This window comes from Anolis carolinensis, chromosome 3 (genome assembly GCF_035594765.1).
Source record: "Anolis carolinensis isolate JA03-04 chromosome 3, rAnoCar3.1.pri, whole genome shotgun sequence".
NCBI lineage: Eukaryota > Metazoa > Chordata > Lepidosauria > Squamata > Dactyloidae > Anolis > Anolis carolinensis.
This window is the reverse complement of record NC_085843.1, coordinates 9,823,931-9,850,662: the sequence shown is the minus strand read 5'-3', so window position 1 is coordinate 9,850,662 and position 26,732 is coordinate 9,823,931. Positions and strand designations below refer to the sequence as shown.

Below are 26,732 nucleotides of genomic sequence, written 5' to 3'. Positions count from 1 at the left end.
TTGTAAGGTATATTGGAAACAGGGCAAGTGAAGTTTATATATCTGTGGAATATAAACAGATAAACAGGGTGAGAGAAAGAACTCTTGTTTGTTGGAGGAATATGAATGTTGCAATTAATCACCTTGATTAGCACTGAAAAGCTTTGCAACTTCAAGGCCTGGCTGATTCCTGTCTGGGGGAATCCTTTGTTGGGAGGTGTTAGCGGGCCCTGATGGCTTCATGTCTGAAATTCCCCTGTTTTCTGTGTATTCTTTATTTACTAATTTTAGAGTAATTTTAGGACTAATTTTAGTCCTAATTTTAGAGGTTATTTTTAATACTGGTTACTTCCTTTCTGTTGAAATTGTCCACATGTTTGTTGAAGTTGTCCACATCCACAAGCATGTGGACAATTTCAACAGAAAGGAAGAAACCATGAAAATGAACAAAATCTGGCTACCAGAACAGCACTCAGAAAACAGGAATTCAAGACAAACAATCAGGACTAGCTAGCACCTCCCAACAAAGGATTCCCCCAGGCAGGAAGCACTCAGGCCTCGAAACTGCAAGGCCATTAAATGCTAATCAAGGTGGCCAATTGCTACATTAACACTTGCCTCCAACAGACAAGAGTTCTTTCTCCCACCCTGGACATTCTACAGATATAGATAAACCCCACTTGACTAGTTTCCAGCAGACCTCACAACCTCTGAGGATGCCTGCCATAGATGTGGGTGAAACGTCAGGAGAGAATGTTTCTGGAGCATGGCCATACAGCCCGGAAAACTCAAAGCAATCCAAAAAGAGGCTTGTTTATTTAGTTCTGGAGTTTTTAGACACTTTATTAATAATCTCTTATTAAAGAGGGAATGTGCAGTGTTTTACATTTGGTTCTGTATCTTGCAGGTGCTTAAAGTTCCTAGGAGGGAGGCATCCAACCCTTGTGCTTCCACTTGTTCCTGAACTGCTGGGCACCCACCCTTTCTTTGATACCCCAGAACCTGACATGGATGACCCAGCTTGTATCCTTTTTATTCTCCCTGCAATCCAGAAGAGTTTTCCAGGAAACATTTAACACTTTCCAGTTTATCTAGATCAAAAATTATAAATTTTCTTTTTATGACATAATATATTTCCTGATAAAAGGAAATATCATGCGTGGTATGAAAAAAATCTCGCACCATCCAAAGTTTGTAGTTCAAAGAATCTGTTGGCAACAATACCTTTGTACCATTCCATGGCACACATTCTCTCATTCTTTCAGCTAAGGTTTTTACCTGTACCTACAAATGTTACTTCAGTAATTCTAGAATTTCAGATCTATTTTCTTAACCTGATGGACAATCAGACATTGCAGTCTTGGTTTTCATTTTCAACGCTGCCAAATCGTGTCCAACGATGCCTGCCCTGTTCTCGGACCACACCTTTCGGCACTACACTTACCTTCGGGACAGTCTCTCTCACCTTGTCCCTCCCTTAAGAGTAAGCCGGGTATTTTATGTTTGAGTAATCAAATATGTTACTTAACATCTCTGTATTTTAGTTCTGCTAAGGATTTTAAAAAGAAATGCTGAAGTACTGGTCCAGTTCCAAAAAGGTACCTGATATTTTGTAATGGGATATGGTGGGCCCTTGATACCCATTGGGGATTGGTTCCAGGACCACTCCTGCATGGATGCCAAAATCTATGGGTGTGTTGCACCCCAAGGCAGCGTGAACACTGGAAATTAGACAGAGACCAATAATCATATAATATCTTTATTAAAGCAAATATAAATTCAGGAATGCATAAGCAGAATGGATGAGTGGGAAATAGTCCTTTGTGAAAAGGTATGAATAAGTCCAAAAAGATGAAGGAAAATGTCCAATATTATTGTCCAAAGTCCAAAACCGAAACACGCTCAAACTGTTGGGAAGTTTGAGCGGGGAACAACAAGGAAGCAAGGCTGAATAACAAGGTCCCCAGTCACTAGGAGATCATGGATATCAAAACAGGAACAAGACGAAGCGAAGATCAAACTTGATTCAGGAACAAGGCAAGGAAGTGAATTTACTCCGGTTTAAATCGGGAGTCGCGGCTCAGCTTGGCCGCCAGAAACAGGAGGCTTGGCTTGGTGAAATCAGGGAACTGGAGTTGGTGAAATGTTCTCAGGAAAACGCTACGTTGACACCGCAAATTGTCTGCAGTGCAAGACACTTTTATGGAACGAAGATCAGATGCCAACGAAGGGAGACCAAACTCCCCAAAGGTTCCCAAGGGAATCTTCTTATCCACAATCCCCTCGAGATGCCAAGCGGTTACTCCTTCTAAGCCCTTGTTTTTCTGATCTCTGGCGATGCAAAAACTCCTTTCGATTGAAGGGCACGTTCTCTGGGGAACTCTGGACATCTGGTTCAGCCACGGGAGTAACATCTCCAGTATTTCTCCCAATTAAGGAAGCATCTGAACTATCAACAGCCGGCAGCTGTAACTGAAAGGAGCTTGGAGAACTGGGCAAAAGGCCAGAATAAGCTTCATCCTGGTCAAAGTTCATTTCTGGATCAGGTTCAGAAGCCAAAGGTAGCTGGGGTATGACAGGGTGCTCAAATCCCACTAGGTATATGATGGGGATTTATAGTAAAAATGTGGACAGACAGATGTAAATTCCGTGTTAATGCATACATTAATTGGACAAAGTGCAGTTTGCTTAACTTGGCTTTTCATTCTCCATCCTTCCTGTCTTTTGCTTAGTTGCCTGGGAAAAAGCTGGCATCTTCGCCTGTGTCTGCCACCCTTGCCCTCCAGGAAGACCCTTCCCAGGAATTTCTGAAGCAGAGCTTGGAAACAGTGTTCAATCTTCAGCATCTAGACCCACAGGGCATTCAGGAGCTGCTTGAGTTTACCATCCGGTAATAGTCCCAAGCCATCTTCTTCCAGTTGTTCCAAATCATCCAGTTGAAAGTATCTGCTGTAGGTGCAAAAGCAAAGGATAGGAATATAAAGACGCAAACTGTAAATAATTATGTACATAATTCTAAATGTATGTGTGTAGTATAAATATATATAGCTTAATATAATACAAGTAACGTAATTTAACTGTACATGTAGTGTCCACGGCCAGAGTGCAGTTACCTGAATGCAGATACAACTGAATGTAATTAAATTATCTGACTTCTGATCCCAGCTGGAGGACCCAGAGATTCTTAGAAAGGTATCCTCTCTAAAAATTTGCTAGGTCACCCAGCATGATTCTATAGCAACTTCAGGGGGAAGCATAACATAAAATTATGCTGGAGGACCTAGCAAAATCTTGGAAGGATTATTTCCCCCTGGCATTGGTAAATTAAAACACAGGTATCAATTCTGTGATTATGGAGGTCTTACTGTATTAAATAATAATACAGTAAATACAAAAATATAGGCAAAGCAGCATATATCTATTGTTACACGTGTATGTATGTGTTTGGCTATCTTAAGTACATAGTATGTACTGTCTGATGTTATATATGTTTATGGTTTTATATATTGTTTTTCATCTTTTCTTGCTCTTTGTTTTTGAACTTATTTTGAGGACTCCTTTTCTTTCATACTTTTTTTATTCCGTGAGCTTATACATCACAGTAAGCCATGGCTTGTGCTAATTATGGTTTATTTGCTTATATAATAAATGGAACAGCAAGCAAATCAAAGCAAAACTTATCTTCCCCATTTTGGTTTTGTCTTTGGTTCGTTTCTCTCCCACTCCTTCTGCCAGCTGCTGTTTCACAATGGATGTCTGAGGAAACATGCTGCACAAAAGCCATAGTTCCAGGTTCCAGTGACACAACAAGCTAGAGCTATGTAGCAATCGGAAATAAGGGTGCATTGTAAATGAACTGGTTTAATAGTTTTTCAACTTTTGTATTAATAGTTGTTTAGTTTCATTGTGCTTTTCAATAACAGTAGACCACTTTGAATCCCATGCTGTGAGAAAGGTGGGACATGAAAGTGAATAAATAAACAAACAAAACATATAATGTCCCACTAACAAACACATTGTTTTATCTTCACCCCTTTCTTTTTTTCTCCCTCAAGAGATCTTCAGAGATTTGGAGAACTCCAGTCTGACTTGGCTGGGATGGCTGACTTCTGCGCCGCTTACCTTCGCTGCCAACTGCTTCTCATTAAGGTTTGCCTTTCTCTTCACATGTAAACTGTGGTTCTGTTGCTGCTCTTTTCACTGCATGACGAAAGAGGTTCTTACCCATTAAAGTCAAGCAAAATCCTGAAATAACCATTCCATGACTCAAAGCAAGTTAAACTAGAACTTAGCTTCCTTTTTCACCACTGGGGGAACTCTTTGACCTGCCCATTCATATCAGACCTTGGGTAAGTTGCACTCTCTCAGCTTCTGAGGAAGGCAAAAGCAAATCGGGTATGTAATCTGTAGCACTGCAGAAATTGTAGATAAATGATGGAGCTAAAATTGTGTAGTGGTTTGGACTACAACTCTGGAGGCAAGTGTTTGAATCCAGACTGGAATATGCTGCCTTAGCGTGTGATGGAATCATCTTCTCTGGAGGTTTTTAAGCAGAAGCTGAATGGCCATCTGTCTGGCCTTCTGTGTTCCTGAATAACAGAATGAGTTGGACTAGAAGACCCTTGAGGCCTCGCCTAATTCTATAATTCTATGAATCCTTTGGTCAACCATGAATCCCAGTAGGTTACCTTGAGCAAGTCATACATGCAGCCTCAGAAGACACTAGCAAACTATTTCTGAACATACCTTGCCAGGAAAACCCTGTGATAGGGTCACCGTAGGATGAACTTGACTTCAAGTCATGCAACAACAAAGATGATTGGTCACTGGGAGAAGTACAAGGCAGGCCTTTTGAACCGATCCTGGAGACTGTTCTTAATGTACTAAACGTGTTAAACCTGTATTCTTTGTCAAATGGTTACTTGCTGGTTATACTTTTTTGTGATGATGCTATTGCTATAGTTTGTGGTTTCTCCTACAGGCTCTTCAGGAGAAGCTGTGGAATGTAGCTGCACCCTTGTATTTGAAACAGAATGCCCTGGCATCAACTGCAGCAAAGCAGGTAAAGTGGTGTGTGCAGGAGCATGGAGCGAGAACAGCACTTACTGTATGTACCAGACATGGGCAAACTTTGGCCCTTCATCTGTTTTGGACTTCAACTCTCACAATCCCTAATAGCTTACTGCTTTTAGGAATTCTGGGAGTTAAAGTCCAAAACACCAGGAGGGCCGAAGTTTGCCTATGCCTAGTATATGCCCATGTATATGTCTAGAAATTTTAGTCAAATAATGGACTCAAATACCGTTATCCATGTGTCAATGTATTATATTTTAATTCATATATATATATAGAGAGAGAGAGAGAGAGAGGGAGAGAAGGAACAATCTCTTGAGTAGAATGGCAAAAATCAAGACTTAAAAGTAACCTAGGATAACGTAAAAGAATCACCAGCCCCTACTAGTATCTGCCACAGCATCGGTTCCGCATTTTTTAATTGCTGAGGAGTAAAATGGGGGCAGTGGTCCCTTCTCCATGGAATATCCCAGACTTATCCATGAGTCATATCAAAATCTGTATTTTGTCCCCCAAAATCTGCCCATGACTTATAAACGAGGTTTACTCCTACATGAGTACAACATTTTGATGAGACAGAACTCTTTGAGGTAAGAAGGGTGATTTCTTTAGTCTTATGTGCCGGGGGCCTGCCAATGACAGGAAGATGAATCAACCTCTATGCTCTGGAACCTCAGAGCCCATATTTAAGAGGGAGAAAAGAATTTTTGTGTTGTAACTTGGAAAATGAGTCCTCAGTGAATTAGAGGAGGGCACCAAAGCATTTATCAATGTCTGTTACAGGCTAGCAGCTCGTATCTGGTTTGTTGCTAGGAACTCAAGGGAAATGGTGTTTTACATATTCAGGCCTCAAAAATACTGACTATAGCAGTTTGCTTAGGAGCTGAACTTCATAGTCTGAGGAAGGATACCAAGTTGCTTTTTTCAGTGTAGACATTTTCCCTGGTGGAACCTGTCATTGAAGAAGGAATGGTCGCTCTGTTATTTTGATTTCCCTTCACAGTGTTATCACTGTGATCTGTTCTGGGCATAGAAACCCCATAGAATGTTCCACAGGGCAGTTCACTCTCAGTTAAAGAGTTGAGCCCACAAACAAAATCTACCTGGACTATCTCTCGAATGGCAATCAGAATCCCCATCCCATAATACAGCAGAATATGAACTTACAATGGTTATATAGTGCAGAAGCAAACTGAGAAAATCAGAGCATGCAAAGCTTGAACCATTTTCCTTCCCCAGTAGCTATGAGAACTGCGCAAGCAGGTTGGCTTTGAATATTAATTGAATATATTTGAATGGTTTTTAACTGTGCATTTAAAAAACTGTTTATATTTAATTGTTTTAATATATGTATATTTCAATATTTTAATTTGTATATTAATGCTTTTATTTTAAGCCGCTTTGAGTCTTCTTCGGGGGGACAAAACGGGGTATAAATATAAATATAATAATAATAATCAGCAGCAGCATTCATGTCTTTTGCCAGCTTCAGACTGTATGACTGCAAACAGTACCCAATAAGATCAATAATATATATGAACCATTGCATGTCAACGGACAACTGTTAACAGAAGTCCAGTTTACCATAGTCTATTTTATTGCATTGCCCTGAGTCTTGAGATTGGAAAAAAGGTGACACAAAAACAGAAACAATAGCAAGTTGAAACGGATGCAGTTTGAAAGGACTACAAGTTCAGTCCCAGTAATGAAAACAAGTGCTTAGACTCAGAATGTACAGAAGGTGCCATGTTCAGTAGTTCTGGATATCCGTCTTTTAACTTAGATCTGTTTGATGACTCTTGTGGATCAGAGAGCAAAGTACAGTAGAATCTCACTTATCCAAGCTAAACGGGTCGGCAGAAGCTTGGATAAGCGAATATCTTGGATAATAAGGAGGGATTAAGGAAAAGCCTATTAAACATCAAATTAGGTTATGATTTTACAAATTAAGTGCCAAAACATCATGTTATACAACAAATTTGGCAGAAAAAGTAGTTCAATACACAGTAATGTTATGTTGTAATTACTGTATTTACAAATTTAGCACTAAAATATCATGATATATTGAAAACATTGACTACAAAAAAGGCTTGGATAATCCAGAAACTTGGATAAGCGAGACTCTACTGTAGCTCCAACAAACCCAATGCCTCCCCACTTCTGATATAAACCAACATCTGAATGGGAAATCTGCAGAATTGAGCAATGGTGTTTCTTCTTGCTAGATCATGGATGAAACGTACAAGATGGAGTTTATGTACAGTGGTGTGGAACACCGGCAGGTGGTCATCATCCACCACATGAGGCTGCAGGCAAAGGCATTGCAGCTTATTGTAACTGTACGGACGACAAGAGGGTAAGTGTCTCATCTCAAATTCAGAAGGGTTACCATCGCTGGTAGCCTACCTAACACACTAAAGCAGACATGGGCAGACTTTGGTCCTCCAGGTGTTTTGGACTAACTGCCGCAATTCCTAACAGCTTACTGTTAGGAATTGTGGCAGTTGAAGACCAAAACGCCTGGAGGGCCAAGGTTTGCCTATGCCTGCCCTAAAGGCACCCAGTCTTGCCTAATCTTGGAAATACTTGGGTGGGAAACTGTTGATTATATTTCAGAGGCAAACATTGGTGAACCACCTCTGAGTAATCCTTGCCTATGAAATTCATAGAGTTGCCATAAATCACCAGGTGGCTTAAAGGCAACCACATACAGCAACTGAAGGATAAAATTAGTGCTGGTGTTTCCAGTGCAAGGCAATGATAAGGTGAACCACTTATAGTGGTTTCTTACAAGACATCTTGTATTTCCTTTTTTTTTGGGGGGGGGGGGGGGTCTGGGAGAGTTTGCCTTGCTTTCCATAGCCAAATGGTAAGAACCAGTGTTGGTCTCCAGATTCATAGTTCAACACTCAAACCAAAATATATTTTGACATGTTTTTCAATAAGGTTTTTATGTATTCTGCATCACCTTGGAAGCCCTGAGATGCAATAAATTAATGAGACAGTCATGAGGCCTTTTTAAAAAACTGGATATGATCAGAAGTTATTTCTAGGTTATTTAATATTTAGAAATTTTGTTTCCTGGGCTTAAAATGCAAATATGAAAAAATGCTACCAATGCTGTCTAGAAGGCATTTGGAGGCAAACTACAATTGACCTCTGTTGTGACCTGACACCCCCCAAAATGGCTCCAGGAGACAACATTTCAGCTCATAGACTGTACTTTGACTGCCCGCCTGCTTTAAAACAAAACAAAAACCTGTTGTACATATTGTATTTTCCTTACAGAGCAGAACCTCTCTTTGGAATATGTGAGAAGTTTTTGCAGGAAGTGGATTCTTTTCAAAGGTATGTTTTTTTTTGTTTTTGATCCATGAAAGATGATATGACTAAGACTAAGATGATGATATGACTTTAGACTAAGGAGCCCCGGTGGAGAAGTGCGTTAAAGTGCTGAGCTGCTGAACTTGCAGACCGAAAGGTCCCAGGTTCAAACCACGGGAGCGGCGGGAGCAACTGCTGTTAGCTCCAGCTCCTGTCAACCTAGCAGTTCGAAAACATGCCAATGTGAGTAGATCAATAGGTACCGTTCCGGCGGGAAGGTAAGGGCGCTCCATGCAGTCATGCCGGCCACATGACCTTGGAGGTGTCTACGGACAATGCTGGCTCTTCGGCTTAGAAATGGAGATGAGCACCAACCCCCAGAGTCAAACATTACTGGACTTAATGTCAGAGGAAACCTTTACCTTTAGACTAAATTTGGGGCAGTAGAGTAAATAAATAAACCTGCTTACAACCAGGCTACCAATAGGAACCTATTTTGACTCTCTCTCTGCTGTGCTGATTTTCTGTGTGGAGCTTCCCTACCACCACCACCACCACCCTTGTCCTTGCTTTTACCAGAAGAGCACTCAAGCTATGAATTTAACCTCCCTTTTGAATGGGTACAGTCCAGACACCGGTTTCTGTGTTTTCTGATGACTTAATCTTGGTTTTGAGAAGTTTTTGAAGTGGTTTAGAAAGCTTTTGAACAACTGATGTTGGAACCTATGGCAGAGAAAGCATAGAATATCAAGTATGCCCAACGTTCCTGTTCATAACAATGTTTGAAATTGCATGAGTAACATATTCTCCCATCCACGAAGGATTAGAAAATAGATTAAATTTGAAGTGAGGATGGATTTTTCTTTTCTTTTTTTTCTTATACAATTGAGTCTCCAACGCCGTATCCTCAGACTCAATCATCCACAGCTTGAAAACATTCCCCCTCCAGTCTAAAAACCAAACCTTGATCTTGCTGTTTTCAATAGGAACACATTTTACTACATTGTATAGAATGGGATTTCAGCCTTCATAGATTTTGATATCCTCAGGTGTCTGGTACCAAATCCCTAGGGACTCATTGTACATTAAAAAGTGGCTTTTTCATAGTTCCTCAAAAGGCCCCATACTCTGTGCTAATTGGTAAAATATGCTTTGTTGGTATAAAAACAGTCCTCCAGTTCAGAGCCATTCACTTTGTTGTGGACTCTGGGAGTGACTGTATCAACTGTTTTTATGCTCTGCAAAGTAAATCTCAGGTCATAGCAAGAATTACTGGTACAGTCTTTCACTTCATTCAGCTTAGGGAGATGAGTATGTTAAGCCTGAAGAAGAGAAGGTTAACATGTTTACATATTTGAAAGGATGTCACATTGAGGGGAGGAAGCAAGCTTGTTTTTGGTGTCTCAAGACACTGGGACACAATGGAATGATGGACTCCAATTGCAAGAAAAAGATATGCCACCTAAAAATTAGGAAGTCTAGTAGTAAGAGCTGTTTGGCAGTGGAATATGCTTTTGCCTGTTTCAGGTGGGTCTCCTCCAGAGGTTTATTATCAGGCTAAATGATCATCTGTTGGGAGGGCTTTGATTGTGTCTTTCTGCATGGCAGGGGTTGGCCTGGATTTCTCTTGTGGTCTCTTCCAACTCTGTGATTCCTAGGCAGAGATCCAGATAAAATTTCCATGTGAGGAAAAGCCAATGAATAGATTAGAATAGCTTTATTTGTCATTGTGCTATTTCACAACGAAATTACATGCCTTCCCCCCCACACACCACAAAGCAACACATCCATCCCTCCACAGCACTACCACCACCGCACAGCCCCCAATGCCACATCAGTGTGAAACCACAGAGTTCAACATTGCCTCATTTCAAGGGGTTCTAGCTTCTCTGCAGACTTTCCTTGCAAATGTCTGGTCAGATAAGGCAGTGTTAGAATCCCTGATCTTCTGGTTTGCTTCTCCAAGGATTGTGTGTCTTCATAAATGACTTGGTTTGTGAGATTCACCATGTATTCCTGTCTGTGGTGTTAGTGCTGTTGCGCCTACCCAGAAGCACATCTCCTTCTGCCGAAGTGCCTTCTCTTCCAGCTGCCTCTTTCTTCTCTTGCTGCATCCCAGGTGCTTCATTGCTGAGCTTCCTCACATGCAAGATAGTTTTGTCGATAAACTCCTGGACCTGATGCCCAGACTGGTTACCTCCAAACCTTCAGAAGTTGTCAAGATCCTACAAGCGACGTTGCGACAGAGTAGCTTCCTTCGCCTTCCACTCCCAGAGAAAGTGAGTATCTCCAGGAAGGGTGCTATTGAAAGTAGTCTGGGACTGTGGCATCATTCAAATGTTGAAGGTATAACTGTTGTTCCTGGAGTACAACTTGGAAAGTTACTTTTAAGATGAATATATAAAATGGCATACTCAGTTAGTGTGAAACTGAGCTTTGATAGGATGAAACTACAACAGGAATGGCGAACTTTGGCCCTCCAGGTGTTTTGGACTTCAACTCCCACAATTCCTAACAGCAGGTAAGCTGTTAGGAATTGTGGGAGTTGAAGTCCAAAACACTTGGAGGACCAGAGTCCTGCTTTTCAAACTTTCCCCTTGATATGCTAGAGAACAACACCACATTGTACCCATTGGGTTAGTGATAAACTCTGGTGACATTTGGTTCTGATCCTTGCCTAAACTGACACCGTTCACTACTAGTGGCCTTTATCTGGTGTAGTGACACCTAACAATCAACAAATATACTTGGCTTTTTAGTTTTCTGTTTCCCATTGGTGTATACTTAATAGCTTCCTTATTTAAAACTGCCACTTCATCTACAAGTCTAGGACTTTTTCTTTTACACGAGATTTCGATCAGCCTCGAGGAGATTTTTTCATGCACACTGCAGTTTCTGTGTTGGTGCTGGAGCAGTAAATGAATAAAGACTGAATATGGTTTTCGATTCCAAAAAAGAATGGGGAAGGAGTATTTATGGATAGTGGATTTGTCACAAAAGATGAACTGGTTTGCTTCTTTCATACTCTAGATCCACAAAGCAAGCGCCACCATTATTGAGCCAGCAGGTGAATCTGACAACCCTCTGCGCTTCACATCAGGGTTAGTCGTGGCCTTGGATGTCGACGCAACTCTAGAACACGTGCAGGATCCGCAGGGCACAGTGAAAGTTCAGGTAATGTGGATTGAGAACCTAACTACTTCATTATTGGGCAGACCAAGGTTCTGCTTGGCTCCACATTCTGTCTCCGGCACTGGTCAGCCAGGCATTTTTGGACATTTGTAACCCAGTCTGATGAGACAATATCTCCATTTCTCCCCATCTGGAAATGTCAAATGTACTGCTTCAAGACATAGGAGCTGCGTCTTCGCTTCTGGAACTGATAACTATTGAAATCCCACAAGTGCTATAGTAATAAAATTATCCTGAAGGTACTACATCTTGTCAGAACTTGGCATTAAGCTCTCTGGCACACTGAATTGGGACATAGCCCATTGTAGCTCGGGCATGGGAAAATTTTGGCCCTCCAGGTGTTTTGGACTTCAACTCCTACAATTCCTAACAGCCTACTGGCTGTTAGGAATTGTGGAAGTTGGAGTCCAAAAGAATGTGGAATCCTCAATACAGAGGAATGTAAAATAAATAAATATGAGTGAGCACTATCAGCATATTGTATGTTAGTCATGTACTGCTAATGTCCTGATCTTAAAGTGACAAGGTGTTCATCTGTAAAAGCAACACCTGCTGGGTTTGCTAAAATAATGTTTTAGGTTCTGGTTATGCCCAAGTCTGGTCATTCCCACCTCTCTTGTCTTCTTCTCTGTCCTTCTATTGTCCAAGTGCTTGTCCATTCTCTCCTTCTTATACCTTCCAGCTCTGGTCTCATTCTGCTAAGGTCTTTCCCCCCATCAAGCTCTTCTCCTCCATTAAAAAACACCACTTTTCTTTTCCAGGTAGTCTACCCAGATGGCCAGGCACAGCTGATCCATCCCAAGCCGGCAGACTTTAGGAACCCCGGACCTGGAAGGCACCGGTTAATTTCTCAGGTTTACCTCTCACATACTGCCTGGACAGGTAAGGAAAACCTTAGCTTTATTGCATTGCTAAAAACTGGATAGCATAGGTTTATTTGAGTAATGGATGGCATAGCTTTTTTTTCCAGTGGAAGAAGCAAGAAGATAGTTGCAATCCCACTAAAACATGAATACATATTTTCAGCACATATGCCAACCATCTACAAAATATCACATGTTAAGTGCTGAGGAAATAGTCAATACCTTTCAAGCTGCATGAATTCCTTTTTAGTCTCAACAGCGATAGAACAATGATGTATATTTTTTAAAAAATGAATCAAAAAGCCCAAATTTGGGTATTTTAAATTATATGGATGAAATGTTTGTAAGATGAGGGTCCTACATATTTATATCAGTCCTTTCTCCACTGAAACACTGTTACCCAAACTTTGGTCGCCCAATGTTCTGGACTTTGGCTCCCAGAATTCCTGACTTCACAGAATTAATAATAACAACAATAACAATACCAACAATAATAAAGCTTTATTTATATCCTGCCCCTTCCCCCCAAGGGGACTTGGCTGGGAATTCTGGGAGCTGAAGTCCAAAGCAGCTGGAGGACTAAAGTTTGGCAACGAATGCACTAAGAGATTCCTGCGCAACGCATGGAAAACTTTAATTTTATTATGCAGTGACAGATAATATACAAGAAAGAAGCCATGTCACTCGATTGCAAGCTAACTTCCTCGAATGTTTATGGCTATTTTATTTTCGGCTCATTTTAATAGTACCTTTTATTTTTTTTAACTTTTTGCAACATAATGAAGTTCTAGCACTACAAGCAGGCCTGGTACTTCGCACTGCTAACCTCCTCAGTTTCTGCTTCCTGCATTTTACTTCTGATATACGTTTCTCTGCCATTTTGTTAGGTATGTGTAAAATTACACAATATAGACCAAGCATGGACAAACTTCAGCCCTCCCTCCAGGTGTTTTGGACTTTAGCTCTCATAATTTGAATCTCTGGGATAGTTTAGTGCAGGCATGGGCCAACTTGGGCTCTCCAGGTGTTTTGGACTGCAACTCCCACAATTCCTAACAGCCTACTGGCTGTTAGGAATTGTGGGAGTTGAAGTCCAAAACACCTGGAAGGGGGGGGGGGGGAGTTTGGCCATGCCTAATGTAGACAGTATAGAATTGTGCCTGTCCATCCATCCATCAGTCTAGCTATCTGTCTATACATCCATCTACCTATCTGCGTACTTGTTATTTCCACTTCAGAGCCTTGTCAGATCGAAGTGCGGTTGCTGCTGGCGTACAGTTCAGACAGAAACAGAGCACCTGCGAGGCTCCCTCGTTCCACCTGGGGAGACAGCATGGAGTTCCTCCCTCAGCCCGAGAACACCATCGAAGGAACCATTCCTTTCAGCAAGCCTGTCAAAGTCTATATCATGCCGAAACCTGCCAGACGGTGACACCTTTTTTTTTTTTGGGAACTATATCTTGTGCTGCTGCGAGTGTTCTTGGAAGCAGTCTGAGACATTTGAGAACCAGGGCAGGACATTCATGCAATACTTCACTGGGACATACTCTGGTGATAGCAACTCCAGGCACACAGCCTTCAGAATAGAGCTGTTTTCTCTAAGGGAATGGAGAAGTATCAGAAGATGATGGAGAGACAAGCTCAGCTTATACTGTGTTAGGGTCTGCCCCATATTCAAAAACTGTCAAAATGTAAAGAAGGAGATTGGTACAACTTTGTTTTAAAGTATCCTACTTCATCATCCAGTTGCCTTCTTATAGGCTGGAGACTCAGGTTTTCCAATTCGCTTTCTTTTCAAGAGATGCTGTTGTCCTTTTTAAGCATTTCCCTTGGGACATTTTCACAGTTAAGCACAGTTAGAGGTGATGGTTTTCCTCTAGCATGCAGGCAGGGATTGTAAACATCTATTCTCCATTTGTTGGCCATATGGCCTGATGTTTTTGCTACTTGAACCTGGCATTTGGTGAACTCATTGCCCATTAACATTGTGTTCAGCATCTTAAAAAAAACCAGAAGAGAAGTTGTGTTTTATAAACTAGGAAACCTTACCAGTGGTCTCCTTTTCAGTTATTTATTGTCATGTGTTAACCATGGAATCTGTGACAGGTTTCTCATTGTGTCTCTCACAGTGTGCTTTGGTTTATCTTTGGAACTTTAGCAATTTCATCACTGTCTTGATTTGCCTGCATTCCAGATCACTGAGAACAGAGTGGGCCATGGTTTTATATAAAGGATAGACAACGAGTCACTTGCAGGTTAAGGGGCCCCTCAGGTGTGAACCCAAAGCCCTTTGACTACAAAAGGCACCCATACATGGCCAAAACCACAGAATGTTGGTTTCCTTAACCCCCCAAAGACCCCCAAACATTAGAGAAAAGAAAAAAGAAGGGAAATCAGACAAAATTTGGATTTTTAATTTCTTTGTTCTAGAATTTTGAGAAAAAAATCCCATAGAAAAAGGATTGCATTTCACTTGGGACAGAGACCCCCTTGACAAACCAAACATTTATTTTTTGGAACCCAATCACAGGGATGAAATCTAGTTTTTGACTTGTTACAATTTGAATTAATTTGCACAAAAAGTACATTTTAATGTATTTTTAGAATAAAAAGGAGGAAATGCTCAAAATGCTTTGTGTTTATGTGAGCCAGCCTGTGAGAGTGTGTACAGATTTGAGGTGTTTGAACGCTGATGCTTTGTGGGCATTGGATCAACTATAAACAATGCAGACAGTTTCCTAATTGTTAAGAGCTGTTCAACAACGGAATACATTGTCTTGAAGTTCAATGCCTTTGGAAATTTTTAAATATAGGCTGAATGGCCATCTGTCGGGAGTGCCTTGCTTGTGTCTTCCTGCATGGCAAAGGGTTGAACTGGATGGCTTTGCGGTTTCTTTCAATTTTGTGTTTCAAGAAACAACTCAACCAAACACTGCCATCCCTTGAATTCATCATATTTATCTTCCTTTTACATAAGGAGTGTTTTAAGAATCGACAGAGCAGTGCTGAGGCTCGCAACTTTTTAAATATCTGAAACATAAACATCCCTTCTGTGGATGGGTTGCCTATTCTTTCTAGTAGCTCCTTAACTTTTTCTGGAAAAATGTTTTCTGCCTGATGGCTAAGTAATACACTTCTATTCATACCCAAGCTATAGAATGTCTCCTCTTTTCCAGATTTTCCTGTTTGAACCATGTGGTAGAGTTCTATATTAAGTAGAGCTAACTCCCCTCATATTTAGTACTATTAGTAAATCTTAAGGATTTCCCACCAGTTATGAAGGTTTCCAGTATTTGTTGTCCAAGGCTTTCATGGCCGGAATCACTGAGTTCTTGTGTTTTCCGGGCTGACATCAAATTACGTTATGATTTTACAAATTAAGCAACAAAACATCATGTTCTACAACAAATTTGACAGAAAAAAGCAGTTCAGTACACAGTAATGTTATGTAGTAATTACTGTATTTACAAATTTAGCACCAAAACATCACAGTGTATTGAGAACATTGATTACAAAAACATTGACTACTAAAAGGCAAACTATGTTGGATAATCCAGAATGTTGGATAAGTGAGACTACTGTACATTGCGATGCTTTGGTGCTAAAATAAGAAATACAGTAATTACTACATAACGTTACCATGTATTGAAATGCTTTTTATGTCCATTTGTTGTGAAACATGATGTTTTGGTGCTTAATTTATAAAATCATAACGTAATTTGACATTTAATAGGCTTTCCCTTTATCCCTCCTTATTATCCAACATTTTTGCTTATCCAACGTTCTGCTGGCCCATTTATGTTGCATAAGTGAGACTCTACTGTATTTATGAAGCTAAAGGATTTCCCACCTGCCATTTTTTAAAAACTTCCCTATTGTTGGGATTGTTGCCTGTTTTCCGGGCTGGGATTGTTGCCATGTTCCAGAAGTATTCTCTCCTGACATTTCGGCCACATCTATGGCAGGCATCCTCAGAGGTTGTGAGGTATGGAGAAAGAGTATTTGCAGCGCAGCAGTAGTTGGATGGAATCAGTGGAGCGCAGAACGAAGAGACACTCAGAGACCTTGGTAAAACTATTTACAAAGTTTTACTGTATCAACACAAACAGACTTACAGATGACAGATGAACACAGAACTTGACTCAAACTCTAGGCAGACAGAACTCAACTGAACTGACGCAATCAGTAATGCACACACTCTTGTGTCTGGATACTCCCTAGTTCCAGCCACACATCAAGGTCATCATAGCTTCTTGGCAATTAACTCTTTCCACACTATGGTACATTCTGGATGATGCAATCAGTTGCAATACAAGCATGGCACAAATTGCATTTAAACATTATCAATATACAAATCCCACATTAGTAAAACTAAGCAAGGAAGGTTTATATATATCTGTGGAAAGTCCAGGGTGAAAGAACTCTTGTCAGTTGGAGGCCAGTGTGAATGTTTGTTTATTTATTTATTTATTTATTTATTTACAGTATTTATATTCCACCCTTCTCACCCCGAAGGGGACTCGGGGCGGATTACAATGAACACATATTTGGCAAACATTCAATGCCAACAGACAAACAACATTCAGTTTAGACAGACACAGAGGCATTTTAACATCTTTCCAGCTTCACGATTCCGGCCACTGGGGGAGCTGTTGCTTCACCGTCCACTTGGTGGCTGTTCTTCCTCATTCTTTTCCTCGTGTTTTGCTGGCAGTTTTATGGTGTTGTAAATTAGTTAAACTAGCCTCCCGCATAAAGCGTACCTAAATTTTCCCTACTTGACAGATGCAACTGTCTTTCGGGGCTGCATAGGTCAACAGCAAGCCGGGGCTATTTTTTTTAATAGTCGGAGGCTTAACTCGACCCGGGCTGCGAAATCATTACCTCTCGGTCAGTAGTGATTTATAGCAGCTGGTTACTAGCCAGCTGCGCCACAGCCCTACAACTATGTTGTAGTTAACATAGCCACACAGCCCGGAAAACATACAACAATCCTGTGATCCCGGCCATGAAAGCCTTCGACAACACATTCCCTATTGTCTGTCACTGGAATGGTTTGCAATAGGAGCAGAAATTCAGGTAAAACGTGAGCTTTGGTAACGAGTATCTGGTAGTCTGCTCATTAACAATGACTGTATTGTTGGCCATCCTCTTAGTTTTTGTTGCTTTTCCCTGGGGCCTTCCTGCCTTCCAGGGAGAAGGGAATGGCGCAAATCCTGACTCCGGATACATGTGCAAGGGCTCTGGTTTCTCTGTTTGCCGCCTGCTCCTCCCACTCCTCCTGCCACACAGAGATAAGCAAGATACAGCCAAGGCATCGGAGCCTGGCCACAGCCGGGGCAGGCATTCTTGGCTCCCAGCCCAGAACCGGCTCTGTGCTCTGAATAGAATTTGCCCGGCTGGCTCTTGTGTTGCCTGATGCGAGGACAGCTTTTCCCCCTTCCTTGTTGCTGGGCGCCTTTGGAGAAAGGAGCAGGAGGAGAAGCTGTTGTGTCTGATTTCTCTCTTGGCTCCATGCCTTGCATCTTGGGCTGGGAGACAGGATTGCACTCCTGTGAATGGAGATCATACTCTCATTTTTTCTCGAGTATCTTTTTAATTTTCTCAAATTTTAAAACACATTTTGTAACCACATAACAACCAAATCTTTATCCAAGAGACTTATGGTATCTTTACAATCAACAAAATTATTAGGACATTAGCTTTTGCTAATTTTTTAACATTTTTCTCCAATTTTAAAACACATTTTGTAACCACATAACAACCACATCTTTATCCAAGAGACTTATGGTATCTTTACAATCAACAGAATTATTAGGACATTAGCTTTTGCTAATTTTTTAAATTTTTTCTCTGATTTTAAAACACATTTTGTAACCACATAACAACCACATCTTTATCCAAGAGACTTATGGTATCTTTACAATCAACAGAATTATTAGGACATTAGCTTTTGCTAATTTTTAAACATTTTCTCCAATTTGAGAACACATTTTGTAACCACATAACAACCAAATCTTTATCCCAGAGACTTATGGTATCTTTACAATCAACAGAATTATTAAGACATTAGCTTTTGCTAATTTTTAAAATTTTTCTCCAATTTGAGAACACATTTTGTAACCACATAACAACCAAATCTTTATCCCAGAGACTTATGGTATCTTTACAATCAACAGAATTATTAGGACATTAGCTTTTGCTAATTTTTAAAAATTTTCTCCAATTTGAGAACACATTTTGTAACCACATAACAACCAAATCTTTATCCCAGAGACTTATGGTATCTTTACAATCAACAGAATTATTAGGACATTAGCTTTTGCTAATTTTTAAAAATTTTCTCCAATTTGAAAACACATTTTGTAACCACATAACAACCACATCTTTATCCAAGAGACTTATGGTATCTTTACAATCAACAGAATTATTAGGACATTAGCTTTTGCTATTTTTTAAAAAAAAAAATCCAATTTGAAAACACATTTTGTAACCACATAACAACCAAATCTTTATCCAAGAGACTTATGGTATCTTTACAATCAACAGAATTATTAGGACATTAGCTTTTGCTAAGGAAGGAAACAGAACACGCTGAGATTTCCTGATGAAAAGGGCCGGGCTGTGACGCAGGCTGTTGAGCAACCAGCTGCAACAAATCACTCTGACCAAGAGGTCATGAGTTCGAGGCCAGCTCGGAGCCCCGTGTTTATCTTGTCTTTGTTCTATGTTAAAGCACTGAATGTTTGCCTTATATGTGTAATGTGATCAGCCCTGAGTCCCCTTCGGGGTGAGAAGGGCGGAATATAAATACTGTAAATAAATAATAATAAATAAGATTGCTCTAATGCTACTACATTTTGTTTGGGCGGCATAAAGCAAGTCAGCATCTCAGTATAAAGGGAAATTAACTACAGTAGAGTCTCGCTTATCCAACGTAAACGGGCCGGTAGAACGTTGGATAAGCGAATATGTTGGATAATAAGGAGGAGAGATTAAGGAAAGGCCTATTAAACATTAAATTAGGTTATGATTTTACAAATTAAGCACCAAAACATGTTATACAACAAATTTGACAGAAAAAGTAGTTGAATACACAGTAATGCTATGTAGTAATTACTGTATTTACAAATTTAGCACCAAAATATCACTATGTATTGAAAACATTGACTACAAAAATGCGTTGGATAATCCAGAATGTTGGATAAGCGAGTGTTGGATAAGTGAGACTCTACTGTATCTGGAGACTTTTATGAACCTAGGACTGGGACAGGCATCTAAAAGTGCCATTAAAATGGGGCAGGGGTGCCATTTTCCACTGTAGAAAATTGGACTTCAAAAATCAAGTTTTTTGGGCTGTATGGCCATGTTCCAATAGCATTCTTTATGGCCATACAGCCCAGAAAACTCACAGCAACCAAAATAATGTATTGCTTCTTGCCCTAGGAAGTCTCTTGGAGAAGCACTTCACATTGTTCGCCAATCGTGCGCACAAAAATTCATTTCGTATTTATTGTCGAAGGCTTTCATAGCTGAAATCATTGGGTTGCTGTGAGTTTTCCGGGCTGTATGGCCATGTTCCATGTTTGTTTCGCCTGCATCTGTGGCTGACATACTCAGAGGTTCTGAAGGCGAGGAAATTGACAGCCATCTCCTTGTGTCTCCCACAGTGCGCTTGCCAGCCTTTGATTTACCTCTGTAATTTTAGCAATTTCTTTTAGAACCTCCAAAGATGCCAGCCACAGATGCAGGTGAAACGTTAGGAGAGAATCCTGCTGGAACATGGCCATACAGCCCGAAAAACACACAGCAACCCAATGATTCCGGCCATTAAATAAATACGAAACGAATTTGCGTGTGCACAATTGGTGTACAATGTGAAGTACTTTTCCAAAAGACTTCTAGGGCAAGAAAAAATACATCATTTGGGTTGCTGAGAGTTTTCCGGGCTGTATGACCATGTTCCAGAAGCATTCCTTCCTGACGTTTCGCCTGCATCTATGGCAGGCATCCTCAGAGCTCGTGAGGTATATTGGAACCTAGTCAAGTGGGGTTTATATATCTGGAATGTCCAGGGTGGGAGAAAGAACTGTTGTCTGTTTGAGGCAAGTGTGAATGTTGCAATTGACCACCTTGATTAGCATTAAAAAACCTTGCAGCTTCAAAGCCTGGCTACTTCCTGCCTGGGACAATCCTTTATTGGGAGGAGTTAGTTGGCCCTAATTGTTTTCTGTCTGGAATTTCCCCTTTTTTGAGCGTTGTTCTTTATTTACTATCCTAATTTTTAGAGTTTTTTTAAATACTGATAGCCAGATTTTGTTCATTTTCATGGTTTCCTCCTTTTTGTTGAAATTGTCCACATGCTTCTTGGGGATTTCAGTGGCTTCTCTGTGTCGTTTGACATGGTGGTTGTTAGAGTGGACCAGCATTCTGTGTTCTCAAATAATATGCTGTGCCCAGGTTGGTTCATCAAGTTCTCTGCTATGGTTGACTCTAAAAAACTCTAAAATCAGGACAGGAAATAAAGAACACCACCAGAAAACAGGGGAATTCCAGACATGAATCAATCAGGGCCAGCTAACACCTCCCAACAAAGGATTCTCCCAGGCAGGAATCGGTTCTTTCTCCCACCCTGGACATTATTCCACAGGTATATAAACCCTACTTGACTAGTTTCCAACACTTCATTACCTCTGAGGATGCCTGCCACAGAAACAGGCAAAATGTCAGGAAAGAATGCTTCCTGAACATGGCCATACAGCCCGGAAAACTCACAGCAACCCAGTGATTCCAGCCATGAAAGCCTTCGACATCACAATACATCATTTCTTTCAGCCAGAGTCAAGGCAATATAGAGAGTATGAAAGGGTCACATTTTGTCCAGAAGCAGAACAATCCCTGGTTCAATCCCCTGCATCTCCAGGTGGAGCTAGAAAAACCCGTCTCAAACCAAGGCCAGCAGTGGTGACAATATTGGATTTAAAATGGATTGGGTGGCCTGATACAGAATGGAACCACTTCAGACGATTTGGAAAAGGCTGCTCTTTTCTCCATCCATTTTTCACTGTCACTTCAAGCTGGATATATAGACTGGGGAGTCACTTCTACGTTTGCTCAAGCAGTACTTTCCAGGCAGAAAATGCCAAAAGCTATTGCTGTTGCCATTTCTTCAACTGCACTTTGAAAAAGGAGAACGTGGAGGGGAGAGTTCCCAAAGATGGACCACAGCATTTTTCCTGGCTGGCAAAAGGCACAAGGACTTCCAAGGCCCGGGCTGTAGCGCAGGTGGGAGAGCAAGCCAGCTGCAATTAACTGCAATGAACCACTCTGACCAGGAGGTCATGAGTTCGAGGCCCCTCGGAGCCTATGTTTGTTTGTCTTTGTTCTATGTTAAAGGCATTGAATGTTTGCCTATATGTGTAATGTGATCCGCCCTGAGTCCCCTTCGGGGTGAGAAGGGCAGAATATAAATGCTGTAAATAAAATAAATCCAAATGGAAATTAATAACGGTAAGGAGTGAATGGACACCTGCAGGTATGTAAGTGCTTTTGTCTCTATCACTTTTATCCTCTCTTTGGGGATCCTAGACATAAGGAAGGGAGAGGTAATGGCACCAATTTAAAATGTTTTGAGTAAGAATGTGGTGTGAAAACATCCATACTCAGTGTTGTAGTTGCGACAAGGGGCAGTTCTGGTACTACTGGCAAAATTGCTAGTAGGAGGAAAAGGGATAATGTTGAGCAGGTGTTTGATGAGGAACAGCAAGTAAAGCGGGTTCAGGAAATACTTATGGTTCCTACTGATGAAGAGACGTTTGAAGGTTTCTCTAGTGAGGAGGACTCAATAGAGGAAGATGATGGGTTAACAGAAAGTAGAGGAACTAAGAGGTCAACTCAGGAGCAAGAGTCAGATGAGGAAAGGGAAAGGAAGAAGATTCGTGATATACTTACTGCTCCCACGGAAGATGAAACGTTTGAAGGTTTTTCTGGGGATGATGGGTCTGAGAGTGGGATGGAAGAAACTGCAGGTTGGACTCAAGTAAATGTGTGTGCAGCACCAGTTTCTGAGGGTGCATCGGGAGTCTGGCATGCTACTGGTACACCAGAGACATGGGGAGATCTAAGTCTTGAACAAAGATGGAGTGATTGGAGGGCTGGTGGGCGAGGTTCACATATGAAATGAAGATCAGCTGTGGATAATGATGACAGGGCGGAGGCCTCATCATCGTCAGACTCCGAGGTGTAAGTTAAAAGTGGAATGGAAAGTGAAGATCCCTTGCAGAAGGCAAGGTGTGGTTTTTGGGACATTGCTTTGTTGCTGCCTGTTCTCCTTGGGTCCTGGCTGTACAGCTTCATGTTCAGAATCCGGATTGGTTCCTGCTTTGGCGTTCCTGACTTGATGTTTCTGGCTTGGCATTCCTGGCTCCTGAATCCAGTTTGGCCCCTGACGACAGCGTTCGTTCCTGCTCTGGCGTTCCTGACTTGGCGTTTCTGGCTTGGCGTTCCTGGCTCCTGAATCCAGTTTGGCTTCCAACGACAGTGTTCGTTCCTGCTTTGGCATCCCTGGCTTGGCGTTCCTGGCTTCCTCTGGCTCCTGAACCAAGTTTGGCTCCTGACGACAGCATGTTGGGTTCTCTTCTCTCAGTTGTGCTGTGGGTCCGTCTTCCAAAGAAAAGCACCAAGACACACGCTGGTAGATTCCAACAGATTTTTATTGTACCGAATGCCAGAACCTTCTTTTGGCCCACATATATAGGGGCTCCCATATACCAGAGGGTAATTGATGTTTTATGGCCGGCCTGTTTTATGGCTGGCATCTGTTCCTTGTCAGCCAACCAGAGATGTCAAGGATTGGAGATCATGACACAGCGTTTTGCTCCTGGCTTGGCAATTCCAACTTGGCGTTTCTGGTTTGGCGTTTCTGGCTTCCACTGGCTCCTGAATCCGGTCTGCTTCCTGACGACGACAGTGTTTGCTCCCGGCTTGGCGTTTTTGGCACCCTTTGGCTTTTGAACTTGGCTTGGCTTTTGACAACGGTATCATTTGCACTCATTATCTAAGAGCATTAGGCACTTTCCTGACTCTCTGTGCCACAGCATAGCGTGGCGCTTGTTTCAGTGAACGTTTTGGTTACATTTGAACCGGATTATCAAGCTAGATAATCCGGGTTATCTTTCTGTTCCTGTTTTGTGCCTTTTCTTGAAGCAAAGACGTTTACTTTTGGTGGAAACACTGAAGTTAAGTGTTTCTGAGCTCAATTTATCATTTAATAAACATTTGCTAACTTTACTTATTGTGTGTGGCTCTTTAAGAGGAGTCTGTATCGTGACACTCGGATTTTCACCAGTTAAACTCACACTTTAAAGAATATCAAATGAATATTTGTGTGCACAAGTTTCAGAGGCTCCTGGTTGTATGATGCCCTACTAAAGCCCCTTTCCCCATTTAATCTCGCGATATTCTAGTTTACAGAGGCTCTTCCTTCCTTCACACTATTGTTGTTGCAATTTGTTATAGTTTCTTCAATGTTTTCAACGCCCAAGGCAAGCAGTGCGACACAGATTCCTGTATTGATCGAAAGCAACTCTTTTTTGTGTCATCTGCAAAAAGGCACAAGACAGCAGAAAATACTGGAGCAATACTCTAGCAGGTGGAGTGGAAGATTCCCCCCACTTTGACCCCCTTGGAGGCCAGAGCGTTGTATTCCCTCACAGCCTTCTCCGTCTGCAGGACTAGCACATCGATCCCATGCTTCTTAAGATATTCCACGGTGGATGGTGGTACCTGCAAGGAACAGGAAGAGAAAATGCATGGAATCAGAAAAATGTCTTTACTACGATATTGCTGCAAGAGTTTAATCTGTTACAGCAGGCATGGGCAAACTTTGGCCCTCCAGGTGTTTTGGACTTCAACTCCAATTCCTAACAGCCTACCGGCTGTTAGGAATTGTGGGAGTTGAAATCCAAAACACCTGGAGGGCCAAAGTTTGCCCATGCCTGACCAATGCCAAAAGAAGATTGCACCACAAAGCTAGGCAGGAGGAAATAAGTTGGCTGTGGTTATCACTTGGACCGCATTGTCAAAGGTCCCTGGTAAAACATACCTGCAAGGCCTCACTCATGCCGCGACCAATCACTAATGTTTTGGCTCCTTTCTGAACAACTTCTTCCACATCTGCAGGCTGGACTCCAGGGACGTGCTGCATTGGGAAAGGGGAGAAGGAAGAAACGAGTTAGTGGTGGAGAGTTTCTTGGTGTTGCCGGATGTCATTTTATCATATTATTTTATTATGACTGAGTTATATTGTTTTATTGTGCTTTACTCTGCTTTATTTTATCTGTTTGTTGATACTGTTTATAAATGCTTTTAATCTTGTTTATGTCTTGTCTTTGGGCTTGGCCCATATGTTAGCCTTAACTTCAGGGGAAACTTTTATCTTTACTTTTACTTCAATGTGTCTCTGTGTTCATGGCTTGTTTATGTTTTCCAATATACTGTATATACTCCAGTATAAGACTAGGTTTTCAGCCCTGTTTTTAAGACTGAAAAAGCCCTCTTGGCTTATACTCGGGTGAGGGTCCTGGTTGGCTTATATTTGGGTCAGCTTATACTCAAGAATATATGGTACATTTATTATTTTTCTCTATTATTATTGGTATTATTACATTTATTATTTTTCTCTATTATTGTTGCTACTATTACATTTATTTTACTCTATTTTTATTATTATTAATACATTTCTTATTTCACTCTGATCTTATTATTATTGCGTTTATTACTTTACTCTATTTATTATTACATGTATTATTTTCCTGTAATAATAATACAGTAGAGTCTCACTTATCCAAGCCTCGCTTATCCAACGTTCTGGATTATCCAAGCCATTTTTGTAGTCAATGTTTTCAATATATCATGATATTTTGGTGCTAAATTAGTAAATACAGTAATTACAACATAACATTAGTGCGTATTGAACTACTATTTCTGTCCAATTTGTTGTATAACATGATGTTTTGGTGCTTAACTTGTAAAATCATAACCTAATTTGATGTTTAATAGGCTTTTCCTTAATCACTCCTTATTATCCAAGTTATTTGCTTATCCAAGCTTCTGCCGGCCTGTTTAGCTTGGATAAGTGAGACTCTACTGTAATAATAATAATAACATGTATTATTTTACTCTATTATTATTAAAAGGATACATAAGCACATTTACATTGAAGAAGATGAGAATAATGATTTGATCAGAGTTGGACAGTCATATCTTAAATTTGAGCTTTATGTAAATATTCAAAAACATTTAACCTACTGATGACTCATTTAATGTAATTTTATTGGTATCTATTTTTATTTCTGAAATTTACCACCCTCGGCTTATACTGGAGTCAATGTTTTCCCAGTTTTTTTGTGGTAAAATTAGGTGCCTCTGCTTATATTCGGGTCGGCTTATACTCGAGTATATACGGTAGTGTGCGCACACCTCTTTTACATGTGTTTAAGATGTAAATATCTATCGCATTGCCGTATGGCTTGTTGGTTGTACTAGGAATACTGACCAATTGATTCAAACTGCAGGAAGAGATGCCGTCTAAACATTAGGAACAACTTCTTGAATTGTTCGACAGTGGAATATACAACCTAAGAATCTGATGGAATTTCCTTCTCTGGGGGTTTTTAGTCTGGATGGCCATCAGTCAGGAGAGCTTTGATAATGTATTCCTGTATGGTCCAATGGGATTGGACTAGATGGTCCTTGTGGTCTCTTCCAGCTCTACGATTCTATGGCAATTTTCTGTATAGGCAAAGCTACACCCTGAGCCCTTTACATCTGTACATTCATCTCCCTTTGGAGCTATAATGAAGTGCAAATTTTTGGTTTACAGATGTTATGTTTAATTGTGTGTTTGTGTTTTAGAAGGGGAAGTATTGCAGTTGCTGCTCTCAGCACTCAGAGGCTGGTTGCCATGGAGAAGTGGGCGGAGCCAACTGCCGTTTTGCTGAAGAAGTGCAGAGTTTAAAAAAGAGAGGCAGTCTGTGGTCTGATGATGCGCAGGGAAGACTGATCCTAGGTTAAGGGGATCAGGAAGACTCAATTGGTCAATTTGAGTCAGTTTAAAATAATTTTGGTGACATATTTGGTATAATCTATCCTGATAAGGAACAGAAAGTCTGTGATAGCATATCACAGGAGTGACTGTGGTATAAAAGTGGCTGAGGAATCGGGTTTAACTACCTTAAGTAACAGAAGTAATATTTTAGAGAGTTGATTCATCTTATTCTGGAATTGTAACTGTTAATAAGA

General features: G+C 40.9%; 2 protein-coding genes across 4 annotated transcripts in view; one reads left to right on the top strand and one right to left on the bottom strand.

The window, feature by feature from the left end:
• ints4 (integrator complex subunit 4) overlaps positions 1-15,060 on the top strand; it is a 34,191-nt gene extending 19,131 nt beyond the window's left edge. For both annotated transcript variants that reach the window (XM_062974505.1, XM_062974504.1), the window contains exons 13-23: positions 887-1,002; positions 1,329-1,462; positions 2,712-2,869; positions 4,035-4,128; positions 4,961-5,041; positions 7,278-7,408; positions 8,341-8,400; positions 10,496-10,655; positions 11,407-11,550; positions 12,330-12,450; positions 13,670-15,060. In XM_062974505.1, coding sequence (XP_062830575.1) covers positions 887-1,002; positions 1,329-1,462; positions 2,712-2,869; positions 4,035-4,128; positions 4,961-5,041; positions 7,278-7,408; positions 8,341-8,400; positions 10,496-10,655; positions 11,407-11,550; positions 12,330-12,450; positions 13,670-13,863 — 1,393 coding nt within the window. In that variant the 3' untranslated portion in view covers positions 13,864-15,060. The remainder of the gene's footprint in view (positions 1-886; positions 1,003-1,328; positions 1,463-2,711; positions 2,870-4,034; positions 4,129-4,960; positions 5,042-7,277; positions 7,409-8,340; positions 8,401-10,495; positions 10,656-11,406; positions 11,551-12,329; positions 12,451-13,669) is intronic.
• A 1,440-nt stretch (positions 15,061-16,500) lies between these two features.
• aamdc (adipogenesis associated Mth938 domain containing) overlaps positions 16,501-26,732 on the bottom strand; it is a 31,825-nt gene continuing 21,593 nt past the window's right edge. For both annotated transcript variants that reach the window (XM_003225966.4, XM_008118640.3), the window contains exons 3-4: positions 24,535-24,630; positions 16,501-24,215 (exon numbers count right to left, since the gene is read on the bottom strand). In XM_003225966.4, coding sequence (XP_003226014.1) covers positions 24,075-24,215; positions 24,535-24,630 — 237 coding nt within the window. In that variant the 3' untranslated portion in view covers positions 16,501-24,074. The remainder of the gene's footprint in view (positions 24,216-24,534; positions 24,631-26,732) is intronic.